Here is a 16,670-nt window from a genome sequence, read left to right as displayed (position 1 = left end):
TCTCCCTTCTCTGAGATGCTCTGCAAATGTATTAAATATTTATAATCCCAAACAGTAAGTGGAATTGAACTGTTTTGAACTCCTGATTTACTGGGTTGCTCTCAAAAGTCAGCTGCTGTCAAAAACGTCACAGCAGGGATACCTCCCCATGAAAGAAGGAGAGAAATTAGGAACAATTGAAGCCAGAGTGGAAAAACATGGGCAACTGGGAGCACCTGCAAAGAGAGGTGTATTTGCAAAGAGCTGGTTTTTTTTTTTAAATACTGCTTTTGAGAAAAGCCATCTTCCAGAGCAGCTATTTGATAACTGCAAGCTTCAGTATCTCCTCTCAGCCTTGACAGTGACCCCCTTCTCACACAAATAAGGCAACAGTTGCAGGAACAAGGGAGGAAGAGGAAAAGGGAGACATACAGGAGGACAAGGAAAAGATGCTGCAGTTCTCTGCACAGGACACAGTGGAGCTAGAGGGTTCTTTTTTCCAACCCTTTAAAAAAACCAAACCAAAACAAAATAGCAGAACATACAGCATCAGGACAACATCTGATGAAAGGAGATAACTGGGGCACAGGAAAAGAAAAAACCTGGATCAAGAGTGGTCAAACCAAGTGCCTGAGACCAATCAACAGCTCTGGGCTCAGGCAGCTCCTCTAATTCTCTGGCTAGCAAGATGTTTTCCAGCTCCCCAGGCTTGATATGCATGTGAGAAGCCAAACGGCAAGTCTTGGGCCTTGTGGGGTCCAAGCAGAATGCGAGCGCGTGTGCAGGCTTGGAAGAGGGAGGTAGCCACACCGACAGTGGGGCAGGGTGGGCAGGGGCATCAAATGGTCTGATAGTGTTGTCTCAGTCTTGCCTGCAGAAATTCGTGGGTCAGGTTGTGCCGAGTGATTATCCCAACAATCTTAAAGAGGAAGAAAAGAGGAAAAAAGATACAAGTCAGTATCACAGATGTGCCACTAAGAGACGTGCATGGTAGAGCTGTTCTTTCCAACCCCCAAAAAAGAGGGAACCTGCAAGCAGTTCTTGACCAATGCTGAATTAGAGTGGGTTCAAGTTCAAATCTCACCAAAACAATGCCCCTCCCTCTCCCAGCACTTATCTACAGGCAAGACACTGCTTTAACTACACCCAAACAGACAGCTTAACTGCTGCTATGGTGCCTGGACACAGCAGTAGTTACCCCTGCCCAGGAAGGGAAATCCTGTTCATGTTAGACAGCACATGGACGTAACTAAATCCTTTGGAAAGTGAAAACTGTAATTGGAAATAACAAAGCTGCCTCTTTGTTGTATCCTAGATACATTCTAGGAAGCTCTAAAGACCAAAAGTGAGAAATGGTGAAGACTAGCTAAGTGGTGATCGCACACTGGCCATCACTAGCTGGCAGGTCACAAACGGGACCCTCCCCCAGCCCGCTGGGGAAACAGGTGAACCACACGTTTCAGCTGATGAAACACCTCAGTGATTTTACACATTGAAAGAGTTTAGAACTAGGCTGCTCTCTAGTACTGCAAGAGCATCTTGTACTAAACACGGAACGAATCAACATCTCTTTTCAACCAACAGGCTCTGCAGAGTAGCTATTAGGAACCCCAAGAGGCAGAAAAAGCACTGCTCTCTCATTCGGACAGACCAGTTCAAGCTCAAGGGAAACAGTTTCTCATTATGTTTATAGGAAGTTACTGACACCTACTGACTATTCCTGAGCATTGTAGATGGCAAAGAGACAAGTACAGTGAATCAAGCACAAAACATTCAAAGACTCCTTTATTTTGCTGCTCCTTTGAGTAGGAACAGAACACAAGTTCCCTTCCAGCAGAAAAACCTCCTGCCCCAACACACAGGAAATTCTGCTCTTGGCCTTGAATAAAGCTGTCAAAGAGGAAGCCAAATTAGTGGCCTCTGATGAGCTCAAGGCCTCTCAACAGGTACAAAACAGTAAGAGCTTCCACATGCTGCCAACCTGAGACAGGAGAGAGACTGCATGTCCTGCCCCTGGCAGGGAAAGCAGGAAGCAGGCTTGGACACAAAAGATGGTAACAAAGTCACAGTAATCAACAATGCTTCAGGGCCTTAAGAAGATCACATTCTGTCCCGGTTTCGGGTGGGATAGAGTTAATTGTCTTCCTAGCAGCTGGTACAGTGCTGTGTTTTGGATTTAGGATGACAATAAAGTTGATAACACACCGATGTTTTAGCTGTTGCTCAGCAGTGCTTACACCAGTCGAGGACTTTTCAGCTTCCCATGCTCTACCGACTGAGCAGGCTGGAGGTGCACAAGAAGCTGGGAGGAGGCACAGCCAGGACAGCTGACCCCAACTGGCCAAAGGGACATTCCATACCATGTGATGTCATGCTCAGTATAGAAACTGGGGAGAATTAGCCAGGGGGCGGTGACCGCTGCTCGGGAACTAGCTGGGAATCGGTCATTGGGTGGTGAGCAATTGCATTGTGCATCACTTATTTTGTATATTCTTTTATCATCATCATCATCTTCCCTTCCTTTTCTGTCCTATTAAACTGTCTTTATCTCAACCCATGAATTTTACTCTTTTTTCCTCTATTCTCTCCCCCATCCCACTGCAGGGTGGGGAGTGAGCGAATGGCTGTGTGGCATTTAGCTGCCTGCCAGGTTAAACTACAACACATTCTGATCTCTTTAAAGCATTTCTGTTTGATGTTAAGAGATCTTAATTCTCCCAAAGGTGGAAAGCATTGCAAAAACCACAGTGACTTCCTTGCTCGGCCAAGACAAAATGGAGATAAGGACTCACCTCTCCAACTGCGTTCACAACTGGTAAATGTCTAAGTCCCATTGTCCTAAACAGGTTGAAGACTTGTGACACATGAGTGTTTGGAGAGACAGCAAAAGGTGATGGGTTCATGTATGGGGTGACATCCTAAGAAAGAAAACCAATTATATTATTTACAAGAGGCATTTTCACTATCTCTGGCAATCACTAACAAGCAATTCCTACAATTCCTACACTGATCTCTGGACGGGATATTGGACTGTGGGCATCTTCTACTTCTCCACAAATATGAAATTATTTCAGGAACTTGAATTTGTCAGTTTGTTTGAACACTGTAACCCATGATCTTAAGAGCCAATGCTCTTAGCAGGATAGCAGGATATGCCTCTATCCTCTTTATCCTGCCTCTGAGCAGGATAAATGCAGGTCCATGAACATAAGAATGTATATTAAAAAAGCACTTTGGCCTACACTTCCTGTCACAAAGACGATGACAGGCCTGCCACTGACTGAGCTGCCAGCACAGAGTTCCAAACAGACATCAGCAGTTTGCCTGTCCAGTCTCACTCAGGCAGGAGTCTAATCTAGAAGGAAGTTAAACTAGACAGGCAACATCTTATTCTGAAAGTAAAGCACCTGTGTGCGATGTTGCCTCATAGCAGGTATGAGTATTGATTTCCACATGCAGACAAGGCTGACTGAATGCATGAGAAGTACAGAATGTTAGTCACTGCACCGAAGGGCAGACTTAAACTCAGCTCTCAGCTTTTTTGAAGGCTTGGGACAGTTCTAAACATATATCAGGAAACACTGTCACACTGCAGTACATCTCTTACCACTATCATGCGAGGGTTCAGCAACGTGAGGTCCAGGTCATGGATATCTGGATAGCGGGGGTAATCCTCTGACATCTCTGCATGGGACAGACGAGGCTGACTCGCACTCTGCAATTAAAACAAATCCCACTGAACCCATGTGTCACCATCCCAGATAGTACATGGGCTGCAAGCAGCACAGCAAATGATGCCTCCCAATCACTCACCCAGATCTCCTTCTCCTCCCATGCCCACACATACAACTTCTGCAGAGGTACTCCTCACAGCTCATCTCAGAATGCAGCAGTGCAAGCCCAAACCTATACAGGCGTCTAGCTGAGAGAGCAACGGATCTGCTCTCCAACCTCTCACAGACCTACACTCAACACTGGAGGGCAGCAACAAATCAGCCTTGTGGAAGATGGGCTTCAAACACAAATGCTCATACTGATCTCAGTGATACAGCTGACACTCTCCTGGTAAGACCTTGGCACACAGCAGTAAAAACACACAGTATACACTGCTGGTTGCTCTATTTGTATTTAATATCTGCTCTCCTTTCTCCAGTTCTGACAGGATTGCACCTTTATGCAACAAATGGGTCTGTTGGTTTATTTTTTTTAAACAGTAGCCATCCTCTTTTCCTGGGGGTGCTTAAACAGAAATTAAATTCTCTTTATTCAAGAGCTGCAAGGGAAAATTCACATTATCCATCTGCAGCTTTTAAAACACAGATGCATTTCTTGAAGCATAGAAATAGGTAAATTCTTTTTGGCAGCCCGTAAATATTGTTCCCAGCCTTCTCAGCCAAAAGGGTAGGGATATGTCTGCCACAATTCCTGATTAGGAAGACTCACCGACTGGCTCTCAGAGTAACAAACACCCCTGACAAGGAGGGTGACGAGCTGTGAGCGCAGGATCAAACCATGGAAGGTCAAAGGTCTGAAGCGTTCTTCCATGGTCCACTCTTCACTGGGAGACTGGTCAGGGTACAGGTTGGGGTAGGGAGTGTATCTGTGACAGATTTAACACGTGATAAGTTGCATGAACTTAAGGAGAGACACATACCCCCGCCTCCAAAACAACAACAGCTATTTCAGCTCTTTGCAACCTTCTCCTGAACATTTCGGGGACTCTTGCTAGAGACAAACAAGTCTCTTCTCCAGCAAACAAAATAGCAGAGAGGGGTCAAGAGCCATTACCATGGGCAGAGTATGACAACAGCAGCAGAATGGAGACAGTCTCCTAACCCTCAATTTCAAATCACTTGCTACTAAAGCAATTTTCAGTGCCAAATTATTCAGATTCTAATAAAAGCTGAAGTATATGGCAAAACGTCAGGATCAGGACTCCACTCTTAAGAGGCACAATCACTAGGTTAGAAACTGATTCACTAAACTGGGCTTCTGCTTGGAAGCAACGGCAATACAAGCCTGGTGACTCAGCCCAGTTACCAGAAAGGTGGTGTCAGCATTACGGCACCAAGTCATTAGCTCCTCTCTTGGGAGAAGTGAGCTTTGCAGAGCCCTCAGGTTTTTGCAGACAAGAGGGCATTGATTTCTACAGACAAGATATTTCCCCAGCTATTCCATCCTCTCCAGGAAATATTCCTGGATAGCTGTTTGAAGGAAATTTAAGTGAACAGGTTGGACACCATCAAGCCATTAGCCTAGGACTCGGTCACAGGTGTGAGCCCCAGCACTGGCTGATGAGACCTGACAAGTCACTTCTCTGGCATATGGAATGACAGGGACTGTATGAAGCATCACAACACATCTCAACATATGGAAACACCCTGTTTCCATATGTTTGTGCCTACCAGGATCTCACCTTCTCTCTAGCATCTGTTGCAGCAGATCCTCCTTTTCTGGTGGCTCCTCCGTTGCTATGTGCTCATCACACATGTTACGCAATTCACTTGAAGGGTAGGATTTCATGGACTGACTACGCTTGCGCTGCTCTCCAGCCCGAGTGAGGATGCTGGATTTCTGGATACAACAACCAATTTTCAGATACCCCCCCCCAAGCAGGGCAACAGTTATCCAAGAGCAACTATGAACTATTTGATCATAGCTTTATTTCACCAGATAAGGTGTTCCTTAGTCAGTGCTGCTGCAGTACTTGTAAGAATAGCCAACAGGACCGTAGTCTCCTTGGACAGAGAACCTGGAGTTTAGGAACTCAGGCACCCTTTTTTGCTAGAGCACGAGTATGCCACAAGCACGTTCATTATTCACTCTGACCTTAAAATTTAAGTTTCCCAAGAGACTAAAGCATCTGCCCCACTACCCCTCCTACAAAGGAGAGAAGCATTTAGTCACCTACTACTGATCTCAATGGTAGGTTCAGTACTTCAGTGCCAAATCCAAACTTTTTCCATGTCTATCCTAAACACGTTACTTAGTCCTCTTAACTTTAAGCCTCTAGGAATGCAGTCCACTCTTCTGCCTTTACCATGACCCGGAGAATGGAATGAAATTGAGTGCTTAAAAATTTTATATTGCAGTAGGTGCTTGACCTGAATTCTGCACTGACAAAAGCCTAGATAACAAAAGAAAGGGCCTTCCACCTGCAAAACAGAGCTCTTTACCCTTCAACTTATCAAAGAAGCAACTTCTTACCTTGAATTTGATGTTGTTACTTATCAGTTGATTTCCCTTCATGAACTCCCTCTCGTTGCCCCGGTTCTCTGTCACTACAGGGAAGGCATGATGGACAGTTGTACGCAGGATGCTAACAAGGGACTGGATCCTGGTGTGTGGGTAGACATATGTCAAGTTGGGTTCCATGACGTCGCTGGCTCGTAGTCTGAGGAAATAGAAATCCAAGATTGCTGCATGCAATCAGCAACAAAAGGCTGGTGACGGACAAACAAGGAAACAAACCAGTCCCAAACAAGATCCTGAAGGAGTCTGCTGCAGTTTAGTTCTGCCAGCTCCTCATACCTGTGTGCTCACCTTCACTGCGTTATTAGCCATGCTGGCACAATTCTTTTTTTTTAATTTTTTTTTTTTTAACATAACATTGCATCAATGATGCACTATAAGCAAGAAAAAAGGTTCCAACTTACAGAAAGTGTTTAAACACTACTGGGAAAGGAGACAGGCAGGAAGAAGATTAAATTCTGCAAGAAGCAAAGTCCAGTGGAACATTTTCACAGAGTTCTTGCTGAACCTCACAAATCTGCTCCTCAGATCTCCACCTGTCCACCCCTCCTCAGAAAGGGCTCCAGCACTTCCTTCCTGCTGCAGGCCTGAGGCACAACTCCCAACTCCTCTCACGGCAGTCCTCCTCACAGCTGCTCCTCTCAGAGCAGCCTGATTTGTTGGAGATGAAGCATCAGCCCCCCGCATTACAGCATTCCTTTCTGAGCAAGAACCCTACCACAAACTCTAACCCACAGCCCTGCCAAGACGAGCAGCCTTACTTATCCATTTCCACCTCTGTTTCCCACTCCAGAAGAGGCACTCCTCGCAAGTTCACATGGATGTCATAGATGCCTTTATTGAAAAAGTCTCCTGTCCATTTGGCTACCTGCAGAGCAAACGGAAGGTCTACTGAGTTGTTGCTCCACGTACAAGACTCCTTGGCTTGTTATAGCCCTGGAAGGAGGAGGTTCAGGGCCAGCACACGTTCAAGCAGTCTGCAAGAAGCAAGACCTAAGACCCTGCACTCACCATGAGGGTGATCATTATTGGGAGCCCATAGGTGATCTCATTGGTGGATTCAATTAGGATGACAGTCAGGCTAATTGTCATGCGGACCACTCCTCCCAGGAATGCTGCTGCCCCAATCAGTGCAAAGGTTCCCGAGTAGATGTGATCCAGGCCAATGTAGCTAGGGCAAAACACAGAGACCGGAGATTAGAATAACCTGACTCAGATGCTCAGCGTGCATCTGCAGCACATCTCTCACACATATATGTACACTCAATGCACCTTTTGAGGAGGTTGGCGACCAGGCGTCCGAAGGCAGCCCCACAAAGCAGTGATGGCACAAAAAGACCACTGGGCACAGAGATCCCATATGTCCAGCAGGAGAGTAAGAAATAGAGAAGGAAGAACAAGGACAGTGTGACTGGGCTGAAAGTACCTGCAACACAAGAAGAATCATGACTAAAGGGGCACAGGTCTGTCAGACAAAGACAGTAGTCTTGCACCATCCACCCCTAAGCTCACAGCAGGCTCATCTCACAACAGCTACTTAGTCTCCCAGTCCAAACACACATGAAGACAATGAATAAGTGAAAAAGAGAGGAAAAGCAGCCCTTTCTTCCCATGGAGGAGGCTTTCACCCATTGTACTAGCAGTCCCCCAGAGCCGTGACAGCCTGAAGATGCTCTTAGCCTTATGGTTCTTATGACAAGGCTGCTTCAAGCAAGATGAAGCTCTGAAGCCTAAGCATGGGATGGGACACTGTCTCTTAGCTACTCACCATCCTGGTGGAAGAGCTGCAAGATAGCTGACTCCTGAGGGTTGAAGAAGAGTGTGGCCATGTCATTGTAGGTTTCATTTGGGCAGAAAAAAGTTTTGATGCTTGAATTCACATCCTCTGACATACCCTAATGCAGGACACAAAAGATATGAGCAGTTAAAATCCACTCTCTCCTATATTAGCCTTTGTGCAGAATGGGCATAACCCTTCTGTATAGGGCTGCCAGCCCACACTTTGGGAAGTTCAGACCAAACATCAATAGCAGAGATGGGGCCTGCAACATCAATGGACTCCCTGATTCACAACTTGAGCTGCTTCGCCAAAGTACGAAAGCACAAAGGGCAGCTTTCATTATTACCCTAAGCTCCTGCAACTGTCCGTGGGCTTTCACTGAAGTTCTGTGATGTACTGCATGCTGTCAAAAGCTCATTATGTGCCTGTGCTTCTCTGGAGGATGAACAATATGATGGGGACATATAATCTTCACATAAGATCCCTCACCTGTAGGCTCAGAGTGTCATTGCCACTATGACTGGTGGAAGACATCTGCCGGCACTCCCCCAGAACCATGGAGGCTACAAAGACCACGACCGTGGTAGTCAACGACACCAGCAGGCTCTCCAACACCCTGCAAGTACACAATAGAAACCATACACTGAAGCCACACTCAGCCCTGTAACCCAGACCCAGCTCTGCACACAACTGTGATGAGGTTGCAAGAAGACGCAGTCACTACAGCTTAACAGCAGAAGCAGGGGACTCTGCAAGTCAAGCTGAATTATGACTTGGTTGCCAGGGATTGCATTAACTCCCCTTTTTAGTTGCCTGCCCCAGAAAAGGAGCTATTTCTGCCCAGAAACACATTGTAGTGACATATAAAAAGCCACAGGGAAGGGTTCAGTGATGAGGCTGTTCACATGGGAGCAATGTTCTGTAGATCCTTACAGGGTGAAAGTCCAGACAGGACTGGACAGGTTGATGCATAGTCTCTCATAATCTCTTTTCTTTTCTAACTGCTGAAGTACACTTTTTTTTTTTTTTAAACTGGGCTTCTTATTTAGGAATTGTCTAGAGCAAACAAACAGCTACTTTCCAGAACTACATGGCAATTCCGTCTCTAAATAGCACAGATATTAGCTCAGTTGTGGATTTAATTAATGAAGATAATTAAAAAAAAAAAAAAAAAAAAGAGAGTGGAATCAGCTATTCCTTCCACATCTGTTTGGACAAGACAAAAAAAATACTGCATGGAGACAAAGCTCTGGTTTGTTCAGCTATAGTCTTTATTATAAAGAGCTCCCTTCATAGCTGTTGTAAGGGGGGGTTGCAGCTCTCTCTGTACCACCAGAGTAATTACAAAAATGCAGAAGGACTGTAACGTCTGGTTTCTGGCGTTCACTTTTAAGTTCTGTGGAGGCTTCGTTTTGTGATTTCAAAAATAACATGTCTGGGATTTCCTCCAATCCCTCTCACTGGGTCTTCTAGACTGATGCTTTTGCTTTGGGACACTAAACACAGATCAGAGATCTCTGCACAAACTCAAGAGAGCACAAATACCTGACCAGCTTTGGCTTGGGATGCACATTCCGCATGCGGTACTTCGCAAGTCTCTTGTTCAGGCAGTTGAAGGTGGCTCCGAGAAGGCCTCCCACAATTCCCATCAGAATGAAGAAGCCCAAGTCCACAGCCGTCCAGAGGTGGCATTTCTTATCAGACTCAGAGCACTACAGGCAGAAAAGCATTAAAAAAAAAAAGCATTAGAGTAGTTGCTGCAGTTTCCTACCAACACTTCTGTCTCCACTTTCAGCAGCTATGACCAAAGGGAAACAATTCTGTCTTAGGCTATCAATGTATTGCAGCTAAATATCAACTGCCCTTCACTGAAATACAAGCATGTATCAAAAAAAAAAAAACCCAAACAACCAAACCAGAAAGAAACACAAAAGACTGGAGTGAGGGGGAAAATAACAGCACTAAATCTTACCTTAAACTCCCCAAAGTTCAGCAGCCCAGGGAGCTGGAAAGACCCCCAACTTCCAAACTGAATCCCAGAACGGAAAAAATTCAGCGTAAAGGTGGCAGCCATGGAACAGAAAAGCTGAGGAAGTTAAAAAAAAAAGGAAGAACTAAATACTCACAAAATTAACATTGGCACAGTCAGCTCTTCCTTGAGACTTATGCCTGGGGAACAGAACCTCAGAGCCTTCTCAAGCTTTAGGAAAATTGTCCTACTGAGGTTTAACACCCATTCCCTGCTGCAAAAGACAGCGGGGCTAGAATGGACTACTATAATCATCTGATTTGGTTTCCCGCACAAGAAGTTAGGAATTTCACCTAGTAATTCTTGCAGAAAAAGCTCTTTTTTTTGTCAAAGATGCTAATTTGCAGTTGCAAATCAATTACAAGGCACTAACACAGCTTGTTTAGAGTTGGAATTGAGGTGTCCATTGGCTCTGAGAGTTATCTTGGCAAATGCCCTGGCTCCTTTTATGCCCACTGAGAAAGAGCACACTAACTGAATCCCATCAACAGGGCATTTGGCATAAGAAATGCAAAAAACATCATGAAATCCAACACATTTTTAAAATACTGTCAACTTCATGAAAGTAGGCACTAGAGGCAGAGAAATCAGCAACCTGAAGGCATACGGTATTGCTGCAATACAGCTCCCCAAGGCAGACAAAAGCCAAAAGAAATTCAGCACCTCCCTACTCTGTCTGCTCCCAAAGGATCGGACTGCAAAGAGCCCAGGCACAAAAGCCCTTTCTCCCAGGTACACTAAATCTGCTGCCTACAGTTGCCTCATAGTTCCGGATAGTACGAGACTCATCTCTGCTCTTGATCTGCAGCAATTATGGAGCACCTGGAGCAGGCGATTTCTCTCCTGCCAGGAGAGCTCAGGAGGAGACAAAGGATAATCTGAATGCCCTCATGGAAAAGCCCTCCCAAAGGTCCAGCTCAAGGAAGAGACACAGAAAGAGCCAGTCATTACTCACCACTTTCCATGTAAGTCCCTGGTTCCAGAAGGAAGAACCTTCTTCCAAGCTGAAAAGAGTGCCCCCAATTGGGGCTCCAAAGGCAGCTGCAACCCCTGCAGCAGCTCCAGCAGATACAAAATCCCTTTTATCCCTGAAATGAAGAAGAAAACAACCTCAGTTTAACAAAGTAGAGCTCTGGAGATGCTTAGGTTCTGCAAAGTAAGAAACCATTCTCATTTATGGATATATCCCAGGGATACAGGAGTGACAGCTGGGAGAAGTGCTGGCCATGGCAGGCAACACCATTTATTCAGTAAGTTGTTGAAGCATCGTGCTTTCTCTAGAGCACCAATACAGAGCAAAACTCTGGCACTACACAACTGCCAGTATATGAGGAACCACCCCAAACCGCGGGGCTCCAGCATCATTTGAAAGAACTACAGAGAGGGAAGGGCAAGATTTTGTTCACATGCAGGTGGACCAGCCTTCTCTGGAGCATATCTTGGTCATAAGGGGTGAGTAACCGAGCTTGTTCCCAACAATGAAGCCATTTAACCATTCAGATTAAAGGTTTTAAATGGGTAGAGCTTCGCTGAGTAGTACAAGAGAACATCAATGAACATGGAGACCAGAACAGAGCAGTATGGAAGAGCAAAGTCCTGGTGTTGCCTTCCTGCAGAATGAAACTGCAGGACACTAGAGAGAGACTGAAAAACCAACCGACTGATTCATCCCAGCCCACCACCCTTCTCCCAAGGAAGTCTGCTCACTCATCCTCCTCTCCCCTCCTCCACATCCCAGGTACAGTACCTGTCACTGCGGAAATAGGGAAAGTTAAATTGGATCTTCCTCAAAGAGATGCTCTGGAACTACAAACAAAGTAAAGATTTAGAAACATAGGAGATGGAAACTTACTCCTCGCAGTACTCTTACAAAGCAGTGGTGTGACCAGGCCAGTGACCGAGGCCAGCACTAACCTGTGGCAAACCCGCACCCACGACAGCACCACTGTGAATCATTGGACCCTCCTTCCCGACAAAAAGACCTGGAAAAACAGGACTGATGAGGCAACACACTCCCCCTGCCCCTCTCCCTTGCTGACAATGCCAGGAGAGATCAGCTCACCACTCCCACGCCATGGCACAGACCCCTGTGCCAAGCCTGCAGCTCCTCCCTCTCCCCTCAAGGTAAAGGAAGGTGCTGACCCCTGCCCCCTCAACCCCCCAGATGTTTGTGAAGACTTGCGCAGACCTGGCACTCCAAGTGGGTGGAACCGTTCAAAGACAGCTGTTACAAGGACTCTGAACTCTCCAAGTTACTCTGCCCTGCTGCCTAGAACATAGCCTCCTGTAGGCTGCTCTAGACAATGTGTTCGGGAGAATCCTCAGGTCTCCCTCTTGGACTGAGCCACAAAGAGCCACTTCTGACTAGGCAACCCAAAAAAGTACCTGTTCCCCCAATAGTCCTGATCCTTCTGTCTATTTTCTACTGTATATATGCATTCAGGGCTCTTCACTCTGCTCCAGCCCATCAAAATAATTTTACTGGAAAGGCAGGAGAAGCCTTCTGTGCCCTACGTACAGCAGGGACAGCATTTTTCCCCCTTCAGTGATTCCTTACCCCAACAAGATCAAGACACCACAGCCCTTCTTACCTCCTGCCACACTGAAGAGCACTCCCATAGCTTTGCACACCACCGTCCGGAGACGCACAACCCCTGGAACCTTTACCCCGTTGAGGTAGCACTTAATTTCAGGAATTCCTGATCCAGCTGCTACAGGCTGCAGAAAAGAAACACTGGCGCTGTGCTGCATCGATTTCATAGCTGACCAACAACATCTCATCAGAGAGCACAGCAAGGGACCAAGAGACCCTGCTTAGCTAAATCAATTAGCACTGTGAAGCTAGTTTGATGTCCTGGGGCAGAAAGTGCTTCTGGCAAGAAGGAAACTTCACACCCAGGACATGTGTGAGAGCAAAGGGAGGCTGTGTAAGGAACAGCAGTGGACCTAAGTCTTACTTGGATCAGGACCAGAAGACTGGCAAGAAAAACAAAGGTCAGGTTGAACCCCAACAGCTCCAGCAAGGACAAGGCAAGACAGCCTTTCTCAGTGCATTCTTCCACCGCTGCAGGGACAGTCAAGGAAAATGACGACGTTCCCCTCCCCAAAACATAATCGCTCAGTACTGTCTTGGGGTCCCACTGGCATCAGGAGACAAGCCTGTGCTTCCTAATCCATCCAGGGCAGATGACACAACCCATTAGGAAGCCAGGCTTCCTTTTCAGAGCTCAAGACTGAGCTACAAGGAAGGGAAACCACTCATTCTTTCAGGGATTAGCCCTTGCCTATGTACAGGATACTGGAACCATTTCTTGGTTTCAAGGGCTGAATTACATGGGCAAGTTGAAAACTTGATTAATCATCAACAACATGACTGATGGCAGAAGTCTGAGTCTCAGCTATTCTGATCAAAATGTGGCAACAGAAAGGAAAAGGTCACTTGAGTCTAACAGAAATGCATACACTAGGTAAAAGATACAGCTTTGCACCACACGGAACTTGAGCTGGGTAAAGAGCCGTACGAAGAAATCCACAAAGAGGCCCACCTATGAAAAAGAAGACAGATCTGCCATCAGAAATTACTACATACAAGTAACAAATACCACCCTCTAGTAAGTCCTACCAGAAGTATGCACACATGGGAGGACAGAGGATGAAGAAGGGCAAAGAAACGTTGTTCAGAGTAAAGTAACTTCAGAAGCTCAGATTTGCTGCCTCCCTCATTCTCACTGGGACACATTCATCTTAGAATTATTCCTGAAGAGATGCCTTTTAGAGTACTAATCTAGCAGCATTTTTAATACCCACAACACACTTCAGGATACAGAAGAAAGCTGGTGTTTAACTGAGGCATACAGTCAGCAAAGCTAATTTTCAAACACTCTAGAAAGCACGTGCAGTGAAGCTAGTAATGCCAAACATAAAAAACCACAGTTCAGCTGTAAATTGGCATCCTTTTTTATTACGTGCTCACTTTGGACAAGTTTTCCTGTATGCAGAACTAAAGGATTTGCCAGAATACTTTGCAAAGAAAGCACAGCAAGAAAAAAAGGCTTCCTGGAAAATAATCTTGCAACAACGTGCTATATTCCCAAAAGACAACTCCAGCTACTAAGCTCTCCACTTCATGAAAAAGAATGTTTTCTCCTCTTTACTCCTCAGCCATTGACTTCTAAATTATTCCTGCTTAGCCTCCTGAATTTTCCTCATTCCCCAAAAAAGCATGACCCTTACCAGTCCTGTGCAGACTCCAATAGCAAAAACCATCACCCACTTCACTGCTTCATATCTCTGGGCTTTCTGTTTAGAAAGAAGATTTAAGAAAAAAAAAAAAAAGCCAAGTCAAAGCGACATAGAAGTGGGGATCAGAAAAAGGGGGTTTTGGGCTCCACAGCTCAATCACAGCTAGAGTGATAAATCAACAGAAGATGGTGACAACAGCAAACTGAAAATAGGGAACTGAAAGTGCTGAACATCTTGCTCACTTTAAACCTGAGGATCAGAACAGATGCTGGGAGTTATAATCTCCACACAAATTTTTATTCTTTTCATAGAGAAGCCAGGAGAGCACATAGAATTTCCTTCATAAAGAAGAAAAAAACCCACAAAACTTCCCACAGTGGAGCGTATTTAGAATCATAGAATGGTTTGGGTTGGAAGGGACCTTTAACGATCATCTAGTCCACCCCCCTCCCCTCCATGGGCAGCAACATCTTTCACTAGATCAGGTTGCTCAAAGCCCTGTCCAACCTGACCTTGAACACTTCAAATGATGGGGCATCCACGACTTCTCTGGGCAAATTTCTCTGGGCAATGTCCACAGTTTTAGCTCTCAAGCTAACGAAAAAGAAAGAACAAGGTCCTACCTTGTTGTCCATGCTCTCCAAAACTTCCAAGTATGGGTCATTGATACAGCGATCATAATCCAAGCTCTGAAAGAATGCCAAAAGGTCAAATTAAGAGAATCAGCTGCAACAAATTGTGCAAAAAAACTAGGGACAGAAGACCTTGTTAATGATTACAGAAGTCATTACTACCCCCACAGTAGGTTTTGCAAACAACAGTAGGAGAAAAAACCCCTGGAAACAACTTCATTGAAATATTTCCAGCAGAGCCAGACCCTGAGAATCAGGAAGTGAAAGAACAGACCAGTTTCACTGCCCAAGCTGAGAGAGATAGGGAACCAAACAGGAACACGACTGATTAATACAACTTTAAATTAGTCACATTGTACAGGTTTAGACTTTACTGCTTTAAGTGCCTCCGATTTGACAGTGCAGGGGATAACATTAGATCTTCGTATTTAACCTCTCACTACAACAGGAACACTAGATAGGAATTTCTTTCCAGATGTACAGCGTCAATTCTTAAGCTTATCACAGCAGGGAGTTAAAAGCAATATAGAGTTGCCCAGTCGTACTCACGAAGTACCACTAGCTTCTATCTACACCGACTTCACCTTTCCAAGCCAAGCAGTAACAGGCTGAGCTGGTGACACCCATGCTGACAGCAACTGCTCTAAATAGCTCAGGGCCACCATACAGACATGCAAAAAGCAAAAATCTCTTGTAAGAAGCAGGATCCGATAGATGAGAAGATCTGCTGTGAGCCAGCACGACATCAGAGACAGCAGTAAGGCAACAGTGACCAACTAGCTACAGATGCTTTCTACAGTCATGAGGAAACAAGACCACTAGAGCCTGTAAATCTCAAAAGTGGAACAATGCAACAGACTCTGAAAATGAGTTTTCTCAACAAGACTCTGACTTGAGCAACGGATGTTCAAGCTCCACTCACAGGGCTTTAACCCAGAAATGTATAATGATGAGGAGCAGTTCTTTGCAAGCGCAGCAACTCTTGGTATTTCTGCTGGTGCCAGTGCAATCTAACTAGTGATGCATTTTGAGTACCTGTCCCATTAGAAACTCAAACAGATCGAAACCTGTCTGCGGTTCTTTTCACATTAATTTCACAAGCTGCTATCAGCTAATTTCCCACCTCATAGTCTTTGCGCGGAAGGATCTCATCCTCTTCTTCATGAGTTTCTCCTAGGATTGTCTGCAAAACAAACGCGGAAAAGGAAAATCATCAGGGGAATGAATGCATGTCTAGGTGCTCATGAACATTGGTAGCAAAGCCAAAATTAGGGAAGGCCTATGCCACTACTGCTTATAAAGTCAGAGTATGGATTACCAGACCACCACTTACTTTGGGGTAACTGTATAGCGTCTTACCTTAAAGCTTGCCCCTGAGCAAGAATACACTACATTACTTCTATATGGGAGCTCCCCACAGCATAGAAAAGCAGAGTACTAAACCCACATCCCAGCTTCCTTCACCACAACAGGTTACAGGGAAGCACAGGACAAGAAACTTGCACAGACAGCGTTCTCCCATGCCGGGCAGCTGGAGAGCGCCCTGCCAGAGCCACTCCCCTGTAACGGCTGCAAGGGGTGCTGTACCCGGGAGGAGCAGCCGCACAGGCTGAGGCACTGCCACAGGGGCTGGGACACCCGGCCCAGCCAAAGCAAACGTTGTCTGGGGTACCGGGACAGTGCGGGCCGAGGCACTGGCAATAGCTGCTGAAGTACCGGGCCCAACGCGAGGCAAAAGAGCGGGAATGGGCTGAGG

General features: G+C 45.8%; 1 protein-coding gene across 1 annotated transcript in view; it reads right to left on the bottom strand.

Moving 5' to 3' along the window:
- Positions 1 to 256: 256 nt before the first annotated feature.
- Positions 257 to 16,670, bottom strand: part of CLCN6 (chloride channel, voltage-sensitive 6) — a 19,970-nt gene continuing 3,556 nt past the window's right edge. Inside the window, exons 2-23 of the mRNA XM_009325285.1 lie at positions 16,038 to 16,097; positions 14,906 to 14,971; positions 14,274 to 14,339; positions 13,519 to 13,585; positions 12,998 to 13,104; positions 12,632 to 12,758; positions 11,955 to 12,022; positions 11,788 to 11,846; positions 10,996 to 11,128; positions 9,984 to 10,097; positions 9,557 to 9,723; positions 8,501 to 8,627; positions 8,000 to 8,126; positions 7,504 to 7,657; positions 7,243 to 7,402; positions 6,993 to 7,099; positions 6,187 to 6,373; positions 5,396 to 5,553; positions 4,423 to 4,579; positions 3,587 to 3,694; positions 2,772 to 2,897; positions 257 to 898 (exon numbers count right to left, since the gene is read on the bottom strand). Of these exons, the coding sequence (XP_009323560.1) occupies positions 818 to 898; positions 2,772 to 2,897; positions 3,587 to 3,694; positions 4,423 to 4,579; positions 5,396 to 5,553; positions 6,187 to 6,373; positions 6,993 to 7,099; positions 7,243 to 7,402; positions 7,504 to 7,657; positions 8,000 to 8,126; positions 8,501 to 8,627; positions 9,557 to 9,723; positions 9,984 to 10,097; positions 10,996 to 11,128; positions 11,788 to 11,846; positions 11,955 to 12,022; positions 12,632 to 12,758; positions 12,998 to 13,104; positions 13,519 to 13,585; positions 14,274 to 14,339; positions 14,906 to 14,971; positions 16,038 to 16,097 (2,526 nt within the window). The 3' untranslated portion in view covers positions 257 to 817. The remainder of the gene's footprint in view (positions 899 to 2,771; positions 2,898 to 3,586; positions 3,695 to 4,422; positions 4,580 to 5,395; positions 5,554 to 6,186; positions 6,374 to 6,992; positions 7,100 to 7,242; positions 7,403 to 7,503; positions 7,658 to 7,999; positions 8,127 to 8,500; positions 8,628 to 9,556; positions 9,724 to 9,983; positions 10,098 to 10,995; positions 11,129 to 11,787; positions 11,847 to 11,954; positions 12,023 to 12,631; positions 12,759 to 12,997; positions 13,105 to 13,518; positions 13,586 to 14,273; positions 14,340 to 14,905; positions 14,972 to 16,037; positions 16,098 to 16,670) is intronic.

The sequence above is a fragment of the Pygoscelis adeliae genome, unplaced genomic scaffold (genome assembly GCF_000699105.1).
Source record: "Pygoscelis adeliae isolate BGI_AS28 unplaced genomic scaffold, ASM69910v1 Scaffold36, whole genome shotgun sequence".
Lineage (NCBI taxonomy): Eukaryota > Metazoa > Chordata > Aves > Sphenisciformes > Spheniscidae > Pygoscelis > Pygoscelis adeliae.
The sequence above is the reverse complement of the archived record's forward strand: the minus strand, read 5'-3'. Positions and strand labels throughout refer to the sequence as shown.